Genomic DNA, 12,637 nt, shown 5'->3' with positions numbered 1-12,637 from the left:
TTTTATGTTTTTCATTTAATAAATTCAGTTCCCAAAATCTTAGATATTTAACAAAAAAAATTAATATAAAAATAAATTATTTTTGACAAAATACCTTTGTTGTTTATGTTGTTGGGTAACATACCACCCTATTAGGTTTTTTAAGGTGGTTAGATATTTTATTTTTGTAGTTTTTATTTAATAATTTCAAGCTCCTATATCCAAGATATTTTATAGAAAAAACGTATATAAAAATAAATAAATCATTTTGACATAACATGGAATTATTGTGTATCTGGTGTTGGTACAACTGACAACCCTACTAGTCTTTTTAATGTTTTTCGTATAATAATTTCAGTTTTAAATATATCAGATATTTTACAAAAAACCTCCATATAAAAATAAAGTATTATTAACATAAGTTATCTGTTTATCTGTTGATAGGATAACTGACAATCCAACTATGATTTTTATGGGGAGTAGATATTTATAATTTTTATATTTCCCAATGTCTCGCATACTTTATTAAAATAAAAAAACTATTTTGACATTGTTTTCACTACATGTAGAAACAGATAACAAGAGAAAAAATGATAATTGTTAAGATATTTTTATTATATAGTTTTTTTATTTATATTTATTTTTATTTAATAGTTTCAATTTCTAATACTTCGACGATTTAAAAGAAAAAAATTCTCATAAAAATAAATTATTTTTGACATAACATGTCTTTGTTGTTTATGTTATTGGGATAACTGACAAACCAACTAAGACTTTTAATATGTCTAAATATTTTATTATTATATTTTTCATTTAATAATTTCAGTTCTCAATATCTCGGATATTTTACAGAAAAAAAAAACATATAAAATTAAATTATATTTGGCATAACATGTCATTTTTGATATTATATGTCTCTGTAGTTTATGTTGATAGGATAACTGACAACCCAACTAGGATTTTTAAGGTGATTAAATATTTTATTTTTATATTTTTCATTTGATATTTTCAGTTCCCAATATCTCATATATTTTACAGACAAAACTGATGTAAAAATAAATTATTTTTGACATAACATGTCTTTGTTGTGTATGTTGTTAGGATAACTTACAACCCAACTAGGATTTTTAAGGTGATTAGATATTTTAATTTTATATTTTTTATTTACCATATTTAGAATATTTTTAGAAAAAACCTATATAAAAATAAATAAATCATTTTGACACAACCTGGAATTATTATTTATCTGATGTTGGGATAATTGACAACCTCACTAGGGTTTTTAATGTGACTACTATTTTAGTTTCTCGTATAATAATTTCACTTTTAAATATATCGGATATTTTACAGAAACCTCCGTATAAAAATAAATAAAGTATTATTAACATAACTTATCTATTTATCTGTTGATAGATTAACTGAAAACCTAACTATGACTTTTATGAGGACTAGATATTTATAATTTTTATATTTCCCAATATCTCGGATTATACTTTATTAAAAAAAATAAACCATTTTTGTCATTGTTCTCACTACATCTATAAACGAATAACAAGAGAAAAAATCTTTTATGTATTATTATAAATGTATAAATTACTTGACAAGTTCCTTAAATTTCATTTTTATTCTACTAGTTATTTTTGAAATATTAGCATTGAACATCGAGAGCCATCCTGCACAGGATATCCTAAATTAGTTGATTTTTTCTATTACGAATATTTTTAGACAAATAGAGAAAAACCAGCGGAAGTGAAAGTCAATTTTTTATGTTGATTGTTCAACAAATCGTATTTTGTTGTATTCAACCGTTCCTGAAATTTATGAAAACTGATATTTGGAGTAATAATTTTTTTATTTAACTTTTTTTGATAAAAGTTAAAAATCTTCTACAAGTATTGAGATAAATGTACCTTATATATACATTTCAGAAATCGACAAAATCAGGTTTAGAACGTTTAAAAAATTTTGAACTATGTACACTTAAGTCAGTTTTTTTATATTTAATTTGGAAATAAATATTCAATCAATTTGTAACAATAATGCCTTGTATTTTAAGGAAAGATTTTCTTCCACGTAACTCATTATGCTATTAAATTCCATCGTGTGTAAATCATATTGTTAACACTCACATCTGGTGTGTATATTTAACATTCTCGAGTTAATATTTGTGGAAAGAGGCGAAACTTTAAACGCTCCACTAAAAACATAACACAATAAAATTGCAATTTTTGGTTCAGAGAAATTTTTAATAGTCAAATTTTACTAAAACAATTTAGTCACATTATTGAAGATAAATGGTATTTTTAATGGGTGTTTTATTATTTATTTGTAGCACGAAAACTATGGAAAGTAAAAATAATGATCATCAAGTACAGAAAAACACACAAACGTTTAATAATAGAGAAATATTACGACACGCGATTTCAACAATGCCTTATTTACGTCTATTTATTTTGAATTTATTTGAGCTAAATTTATTTGTAACAATACTATTAGATTATTTAAATGTACTTCTCTAATAATTTATTTATTTTAAAGAGTTTTAATAGTAAATTTTTAATTTGATTATTGGAACTTTTTAATAATAAAACAAAAATGAATTTTAGAGAAAAGTGGTACCCCCCTAAATATATTTAAACTAAATAACTTAACGAAGAAACACTTCAGTAAACACTTATGAAAATGGATTAACTAATTAATAAACTTTTGAAAGTATTTATGGGTCCATCTGTTATTCGATATCAGTAATAACAAGTCATAAAGTGATAAAATTGATTAAATTACATCAGCAGGATACTAGTGCAAATGGATTATCAAATTAGAAGAACGTTGTTAGCATTTATACCTTTTAAAGGTTTTTGAAATAAATAGTATCATTGAGAAGAAAATACCTTTTAGTAACTCTTCACCAAAAGCTTACTAACCCAAAATCTGTCATCAAATTAAGAAATGCTGTTGGTATTTATATCTTTAATAGATTACTATTAAAACTTTTTAATAACCAAACACTAAAAGAATTCTAAAGTAAAACGAATGATTTAATAAAATAAACCTCAGTCAGTATTTATGGTTCCATCTGTTATTTGATATTAGTAATACCAAATGATAAAATGATAAAATTAATAAAATTATCACGTTAATTAATCGTTTACGTTCTAAATAATATCGAAGCCGAATGCTTTTACTTTTCTATTTGAAATCCAACCGAAAATCAAAACGTCGTTGAATTTTGTCGATGCTCCTTCGCACAAACAGAACGAGCGATCCGCACAACTAAAATTACCATTCAATCCGGCTCGAACAGTCGAACGAACGACACAAATAAATAATTTAAACAAATTGTGTTGTTGACTCACGGCGGTGCGATGTCTCGTGACCGCCTCTTTTCTATTTCACTTCGTTTTGTGCGTTGTGGTCTTTCGAGTGGTGATTTGGGGGATGTTGGGGCTGTAGTGGAGTGGCCGGTGATTCAATGAGGTGATTTTATCTGTTTTTTTTTTCTTGGGGGGTAGTAAGTGATGGTTTCCGCGTTACACCAACCTTGACATTATTGCGAATTGCGATTTCGTATTGATTGTTTGGTTTTTTTATCTGTAGATTTGGTTTCTATTATTAAACATTTTTATGGGAGGCACTTGCAGGGAAGATAATATTTGGACTTGATAAAATAAAATGCATTAATGGTTGAGCAAACTTGAAGCTGATGTCACCAAATCACATTTATAAATCAATATTTAAAAATTATGTAACTGGCATTTGAATATTTAAATAAAACAGAATATTGTTTGCACAATTTATTGATTGTAATTTACATTAAGATTTTGGGACATCGTTTACTCATTGCTGGATAAATATTTTGCTCTGTGGTTGAGGTGTTTCAATAAATACTATAAATATTTATTAAAAATATTTGAACAAAGCTAGTAAAATAAAGTTTTTTTCGGTGAATATATATTACATTTTGTTTTATAAATAAAAGCATAAATTTACATGAAAAAACGGAAATTAACTATAAGTTTTCTGAAGAATTAAAAAATGTTAATAGTATTTTTTACTTTTAATTTTAGAGAAAGTTAAAAAATAGGCTAAATTGACTTTAATAATAAATTTAATTAAATTTGATTAATAAGATAAAATAAGGAAAGTGAAGAGCAAATTTCTTTTATTGAAACTTAAATGATATGGAAAAGAAGTTTTTCTGAACTACCATAGTGGTATATAGGTTTTAAATGTTCATTTATCTTCCTCTATTGTTTAAATAAAACTGTAAGTAATTCCTGTAATATTTACAGACCCATAATTATCTCCATATTTTCCAATTTGTATAAAATTTGATACTTATTTTGCATATTTTGGAAAATGGTTAACTTAAATTGATATATGTATTCCTAAAATGTTGGTAAAAGAACTCTCTACACAATCAAGTTAAGAAAATATTTTTTAGTTAAATTAAATTGATTTTTTATACCATTTCCTGAGATTTACAGTGCTTGAATGTTAAATTATAGAAATGAAGATAGAAAAATAACTTCTTGCATTCAGTTGCTTTAATCTCTGAAGTACTATAGTTTAGATGGGGTATATTGGTATAAGATATTCATCTCTCTTCCTTATAGTTTAAAGAAACTAGAACTAATTCCCATAAAGGTGTCCATTTTCAATCCAAATACTTGCATAGACTACAATTCGTATTAAAATATATCCTTTTAGCTGATATTTTTAAAATGACGAGCTTTAATTGCTGTATATATGTTAGATTTAAAATAATAGTACAAGAGCTCCTTATACCGTCAAGTTAGACATTGATTTTTTAGTCCATTTCCTAAAATTTTCAGTGTTTGAATGTTAAAAAATATAGAAAAGAGGACAGAAAAATAACTTCTTGCATTCAGTTGCTCTAATCACTGAAGTACTATAGTTTAGATGTCGTATATTGGTATAAAATGTTCATCTTTCTCATCTTTATAGTTTAAAGAAACCAGGACTAATTTCCTTAAAAATGTCCTTTCTTCAGGCCAAATACTTGCATAGACTCCATTTTAGTTGGTATTTTAAAAATATTCTAACTTTAATTGTTTTATATGATTCTAAAATAATGGTACAAGAGCTCCTTATACAGTCAAGTTAAAAATTGATTTTTTTAGTTCATTGCCTAAGATTTTCAGTGTTGGAATGATAAAAATTATAGAAAAAAAAAGACAGGAACATATATTCTTGCTTTCAGTTGCTCTAATCACTGAAGTACTATGTTTTGATGTCGTATATTGGTAAAAAATATTCATCTACCTCCTCTCTATAGTTTAAAGGAAACGAGAACTAATTCTCATAAAAATATCTTTTTACATCCAATATATAGACTCCAATTTGTGTAAAAATATCTCATTTAAAGAAAAGAGCTTTTAATTGTTGTATATGGGTCCAAACTCAAGTTATGAAAATATTTTTTAGTCAATTTCCTTAGATTCTTAGTGGTTGAGTGCATCCATTCTCTTTGTAATCACTAACTATCACTATTATAGTTTTGATGTCATATATTAGTTTAAAATGTTAAGTCTGTTCAATTTAGATAAAACCGGAACAAATTACCATGAAAATGTCATTCTGGCTGAGATTTCAAAACCGATGGATACTTTTATTGAAACGTTAAAAATCTGAATATATCACTAATAAATATTTACAGTTCCCAACGCATATTTCAAATTCACCTTTTAAACGAAAATCTTCCCGTTTCAACAGTTGTTGTTAATGAACATTCTAACAGCCACAATGTTGTTGTGATCTCGACGTAAACACATCGTACCATCAGGTATTTGTTGTCCATAACCGAAAGGTAAACGTCCGCCGTCCCATCAACTGGCCCAAAAGTCAATCGACCCGAGTTACCTCATTAATACCATCTTACACAAGCAATCCGTTCCGAAGAAGAAAGCCGTAAAACGAACCAGTGTAGAAAGTCATGCCGGCACATTTTTTGCACGTTTTTTCGATTGCAATTCGATTCGGGGTTTCGCAAGGGGGCGTGAGAATTGCGAAGAAGCGTGGGCGAGATCGATTCCGTGTCTCTAGCCTGGTGTATTTAGGGGCACACCTATCGATTCGTCTACGAATTGTGTAACGTTGAATAATTCAATGAAACGTCTCAATATGATCAATCGATCAACTATGCAGCAAACGATCCTTAAACAAAATAAAAACCGGACGTCTTCGGCCCAATAGGGGTCACCCATTTTCCTTTAGGCCGTTTCCTGCGCCCCGGAATTGCCCACCGTTTATGTTTACTCAATGGCCCATTGTGCTCGGATTTTCACGTGTGATTTTTCCACACAATGTAATAATTAATTACCGCCTGGCGGGCACCGCGGACGGAGTATCGCGGCGTTAATTAGCGGCGGGACGTGACGCGGTGCAGAAGCCGTTCTTTTGAGTATCATGCTTATGGTTTGTTTGCGATTTTGTTGCAGAACTGTGCAGTGGTGAAACGCTTCCAGAGGTGGAGATAATCAGCCTCTTGGAGGAGCAGATCCCGCGCTACAAACTCCGGGCGGACACTCTCACGACCTTCGGCGGTAAGTTTTATTTATTTATTTTTGTTTGTTTTTGTTTGGGATAAACTTTTTCACATGTGGTTTATGTTATAAGTAGAAAGCATATGCATCTTACATACAGTTTAAAATTCACGATTTTCTAATAAGAGAATATTTACTGTGTGCATCAATTTTTGTTAACTAAAATGTCTTATAAGACTGCGGGAATATTTGATAAACTTGGTCTACCAGAAAACCATTAAAATAATCTACTACAATTTTCTAATACATTTAAGAGAAATTGTAATATGTAAGTAAAAATACATTAAAAGACTATTAGAGACAATTAATTTTGAGTAAACACACTAAAAATAAGTAAATTCTTGTCTTAAACTTTAAAAAGATTGTAAATTTAACGATTTTCTAACAGTTTGCTCAGCAAATAAAGCTGTTGATTACTAAATTTAAGAGTAAATTTACTGTACAAACTAATAGGGATAATGAATTTTAGTTGCAAGTTAATGATTGTCTAACTAATTACTGAGTAAATAATGCCCACTAAATTTTAGAAAAAATACTGTGAATATTAAATTTAAACTAAAAAAATATCAGAGACAATAAATTTTGATTAAACACAAATAAAAGTAGTAAATTCCAACATTAAACTTTATAAAAATTGTAAAGTTAACGATTATTTATCTATTTGCTCAGTGAATGAGGTAGTTGACTACTAAATTTAAGAGAAAATTTACTGTGTATATAAAAATTGAACTAAAAGTTATCAGAGATAATAAATTTTGTTAAATGCAAATAAAAGAAGTAAATTTTAACATTGAACTTTATAAAGACTTACTGTTTGTATAAAAATTGAATTAAAAGTTATCACAGATAATAAAATTTGATTAAACATAAATAAAAGAAGTAAATTCTAGCAGTGAACATGATAAAAATTGTAATGTTAACGATTATCTACTTGATCAGTGAATGAGGTAGTTGACTACTAAATTTAAGAGAAAAGTTACTGTGTATATAAAAATTGAACTAAAAGTTATCGAGATAATAAATTTTAATTAAACACAAATAAAATAAGTAAATTCTAACATTGAACTTTAGAAAGATTCTAAAGTTAACGATTATCCCACTATTTGCTCAGTGAATAAGGTTGTTGATTACTAAATTTGAGAGAAAATTTACTGTGTGTATGAAAATTGAATCAAAAGCTATCGAGATAATAAATTTGGGTTAAACAGAAATAAAAGAAGTAAATTCTAACATTGAACTTTATAAAGATTGTAAAGTTAACGATTACCTAACTATTTGCTCAGTGAATAAAGTTGTTGACTACTAAATTTAAGAGAAAATTTACTTTTTATATGAAAATTGAATCAAAAGCTATCGAGATAATAAATTTTAATTAAACACAAATAAAAGAAGTAAATTCTAACATTGAACTTTAGAAAGATTTTAAAGTTAACGATTATCCCACTATTTGCTCAGTGAATAAGGTTGTTGATTACTAAATTTGAAAGAAAATTTACTGTGTATATGAAAATTGAATCAAAAGCTATCGAGATAATAAATTTTGATTAAACACAAATAAAATAAGTAAATTCTAACATTGAACTTTAGAAAGATTCTAAAGTTAACGATTATCCCACTATTTGCTCAGTGAATAAGGTTGTTGATTACTAAATTTGAGAGAAAATTTACTGTGTATATGAAAATTGAATCAAAAGCTATCGAGATAATAAATTTTAATTAAACACAAATAAAATAAGTAAATTCTAACATTGAACTTTAGAAAGATTCTAAAGTTAACGATTATCCCACTATTTGCTCAGTGAATAAGGTTGTTGATTACTAAATTTGAGAGAAAATTTACTGTGTGTATGAAAATTGAATCAAAAGCTATCGAGATAATAAATTTGGGTTAAACAGAAATAAAAGAAGTAAATTCTAACATTGAACTTTATAAAGATTGTAAAGTTAACGATTACCTAACTGTTTGCTCAGTGAATAAAGTTGTTGACTACTAAATTTAAGAGAAAATTTACTTTGTATATGAAAATTGAATCAAAAGCTATCGAGATAATAAATTTTAATTAAACACAAATAAAAGAAGTAAATTCTAACATTGAACTTTAGAAAGATTCTAAAGTTAACGATTATCCCACTATTTGCTCAGTGAATAAGGTTGATGATTACTAAATTTAAGAGAAAATTTACTGTGTATATGAAAATTAAATCAAAAGCTATCAAGATAATAAATTTTGGTTAAATACAAATAAAAGAAGTAAATTCTAACATTTAACTTTGTAAAGATTCTAAAGTTAACGATTGTCCCACTATTTGCTCAGGGAATAAGGTTGTTGATTACTAAATTTGAGAGAAAATTTACTTTGTATATGAAAATTTAATCAAAAGCTGTCGAGATAATAAATTTTGATTAAACATAAATAAAAGAGGTAGATTCTAACATTGAACTTTTTAAAGATTCTAAAGTTGACGATTATTATCTAACTATTTACTCAGTGAATAAAGCTGTTGACCATTAAATTTAAGAGAATTTTTACTATGTATATGAAAATTGAATTAAAAATTATCAGAGATAATAAATTTTGATTAAACGCAAATAAAATAAGTAAATTGTAACATTTAACTTTGTAAAGATTCTAAAGTTAACGATTGTTCCACTATTTGCTCAGTGAATAAGGTTGTTGATTACTAAATTTAATAGAAAATTTACTGTATACATGAAAATTTAATTAAAAGCTATCAGAGATAATAATTATTGATTAAATACAAATAAAGGAAGTAAATTTTAACATTGAAATTTATAAAGAGTAAAGTAAATTCTCATTTTGAACATTAAAAAAGTTATCACACACCACAAATCAAATTCTCACAGTAAGCTCCAAAAGGATCGCAAAGGAAACCAATTTACATAGGTTAAAATATAAAGATACATCAGTGTTTTTGGCACCGTTATCATTTGCGCATTTGCTATGATAATTTTAAACAGACTCTAAATTCCTCGTAAATAATTTCCTATCTTATGTCAATACGACTAAAAGCAAACAGTTTAATTTTATCACTAAAAAGCTCTTAATTATTTTCCATCTCATCAACCACATTAAACAATATTTTTTTATGGTTTTGACCACAACCTTGTTGAAAAATTATATAACAGTTCATGGGTTAAAAATGTTCTTGAAGCAGTTTATTACAATGACACTTTTTTATTAGGAAGGTGTTTTAGATAATGTTGTAAAACCCAACCAACGATAGCGTTGCAGTTTTGTAAATATTTTTTCTAAACAAGTCTTATCTCCAGTTCTTTAGCCTTTTTTAAGATAAGACTGTGGAAATGTTTGTTAGGATGAACGCAGCAGCGAACCATTAGAGTAATCTCGTGCAATTTTCCACGCTGTTATAATGCAGTACCAATTACTGAACCAATAAAATACATATTATCGCATCGGTGTTTTTAACGGCCCAACACAATGAGCTATTTCACGGCATTTAATTTTAAAATGTAAACACGACCCCGTAAACAAAATGCCGCGGATCAAGGTCGATTTTCCACCTGATAACTGATCTAGACGTCCAACGAACCAGTTGCGTCCTGCCCGGCGTCCGTTAACACCTTTCCGAAGTGAAAAATAGCCGGTTCAAAGTGAAATTTCGAAAATTCTGGGAAACGCGGATCTATTATTAATGTGTATATGTGACTTAACAACTTTTAAAATAACTGGCCGAGACGTGATGGCTCAACATTGTGCCCGCAGGAATACTGGGAGTAAGTGTGTGTGTGAGTGTATGTCCGGTCGATTTCTGTATTTGTGAGGTGGAATTAATAAAATGTGTGAGTCACGCGGAATCATGTGAATGGCAATGAGGGTCACTCATACCGACTGGCGTTGTGAAGTGCGAATTCAATTTATCCGTGTCTGCTGCTTCGGTTTTATCATTGAACCTCTTAATCTTGAAGTAAATTGTACGGGAATGAGTTGTCGTTGATATTTTTGAACAATGCCGTGTTATTACTACGCTATCAGTACATTACACACACTATAAATGCATAAGCTAGCTGTAAATTCCGTGTGTGCGTGCCGATTTTTTGCATTAACTAACAATGGGATCGAACGGATAAGATCTTAGATTTTAAAACGGGAGTCTCTGGTTAATCTTAACAAACTGTATAAGTGGGAAATAATTAATTTATTTATAAAGTTGTTTTTTTTTATTGTAGGTTACGAGAACCAGGACTGGTTTATTCCCTCACCGGCCCTGCAAATTGACGAGGCAGATTTGAAATTGTCTCCGGATCAGATCCGAGAAACTCTGAACTATTTTCGTAAGTATTTCATTAAATTAAACAACTTTTTTCATTTTTTTAATTAGACAATTCAGCTAGAATATGGCAAATTTGTGTTTTACGGTTTATCTTGATTTGTTTAGATCAAAAGAGAGGCTGCACTGAGTTACATCTGTAGGAAGTTTAGTCTCACTTACTAGTTGAGTAATATTTTCAACAATAAATAATTTTAGTATCCCATTATTTTACATTTCTATTGACTCTTTATTAAATTATCTAAGAGCATTTCAAGACCAGAAAATTAGATAATAAATGAAAACGTTATAATAAAAAAAATGTTTTCTACAAGAAAAGTCTAATGATATTTATAAAAATGTAGATACATTTCCTAAATTTACTTTTTAATATTATATATTTTTAACCTTTTAAACATGTTCTTGTTCTTTGTACTGCACTTTGAAGTTGTTATATAGAAAAAACCTTGCTTTGTCTTATAAAAATGTGTATAAATTCGTATAAGTTATTCAGACATTCACTATTTATTTCGATTTTATCGTCACATGACTATAGAAGAAGATAATCAGTAGGATAGCTTAAAAGTGGCTTAAGGAAAAGGTAGAAGAGCTAGCTGAGAGATATAGTGTTTCCTAAAGTGTCATTAGTCGGTTGTGAAGACTCTCAGAATAACTGGTAGTCCAGCTGAACAGCATCCAGATCATGTAAGCTTCACAACAGCAACAGCACAAGAAACATCGATATTTGACATTAGCTCCTCGAAGACAACCTTTTCGTTAGTCAGAATACTCTTAAGACACAGATTTCTGGAAGACAAATAGGATGCCCACCTCTTATTAAAGGTAATCACACGGCAAGACTAGAATGGTGTTAAGATAGAAGAAGATTTGGAGATTTAGAACGTCTTAGACACGACCAGAAAGATTTTACATATAGAGGTGACAGCATAATGTCTACTAATAGCTGTAAAATATCACTATTAGCTTTTCCAAATGGGTTTCTAAGGACACACGCATATTTAAAAATAATTCTGTAACCAATTGTCCTTCCACTTGCCGGTGTGAGCAATAGTTACAACGTATTTAGATTTAGAGAGCTCTTTATACCTCAAAATGATGCTGATCATCCTAATTTGTCTGTTCTAACAGAAGAAGAGCAGTTATTAACAATCGTTGAAGACTACATTTTATTAAAATTATCTTTGGTTAATTTAAATGACATTTCATGTTATACTAAAAACTGAAGACATGTGAAATAACTTTTTTATTTTTATATTTTAAATTTAGCAAATATTTAATATAATTACTTTTCTTGTATCTTGTATTTTTGATCCATTTGAACTCTATAAAGAGCTTCAATTTCTTCTTTTTATTTCAGTAATATGCTGAGGAAACTTTGTACCTTCTTCATTTCTTAAACCACCAAGATTTTCTAAAAATAAAACCAAATGACTGAGAAGGAAATGAATCTTAAATGTCTTATATGAACCTGGAAAATTAAATTTCTTATATGAATATGTCTTAGAATGAATGAAAACATTGTGTATTGGCTCAAAAACTCAGAATATCAGAAAATTGTTTTTAAAGAATCAGATACCCATAAAAATTAACAGGGAATTTTAATTGGTTTACACAGTTTAAATGAAAGAAAATTATATATCGAATCTTGTCTTTTTAATCTTTCTACCACAATATTTTAATTTTTTATTCCAACGTGGACTTATAACACTTAAAATGTATATAATTGAATAAAGTATCGATTAAAAATATAAAACTTGGGATATTAAAATTATTTATTGCTG

The 12,637-nt window shown here is 28.0% G+C and overlaps 1 protein-coding gene across 7 annotated transcripts in view; it reads left to right on the top strand.

The window, feature by feature from the left end:
• The window catches only part of LOC109601588 (trafficking kinesin-binding protein milt), a 52,631-nt gene that overhangs the window by 33,766 nt on the left and 6,228 nt on the right, over positions 1 to 12,637 (top strand). For all 7 annotated transcript variants that reach the window (XM_049968025.1, XM_049968026.1, XM_049968021.1 and 4 more), the window contains 2 exons: positions 6,441 to 6,545; positions 10,756 to 10,860. Coding sequence is in view for 5 of the 7 variants with exons in the window: in XM_049968021.1 (XP_049823978.1) it covers positions 6,441 to 6,545; positions 10,756 to 10,860 (210 nt within the window). In the remaining 2 variants the exon portion in view is untranslated. The remainder of the gene's footprint in view (positions 1 to 6,440; positions 6,546 to 10,755; positions 10,861 to 12,637) is intronic.

Source organism: Aethina tumida, chromosome 5 (assembly GCF_024364675.1).
Source record: "Aethina tumida isolate Nest 87 chromosome 5, icAetTumi1.1, whole genome shotgun sequence".
NCBI classification, from domain to species: Eukaryota; Metazoa; Arthropoda; class Insecta; order Coleoptera; family Nitidulidae; genus Aethina; species Aethina tumida.
The sequence above is the reverse complement of the archived record's forward strand: the minus strand, read 5'-3'. Positions and strand labels throughout refer to the sequence as shown.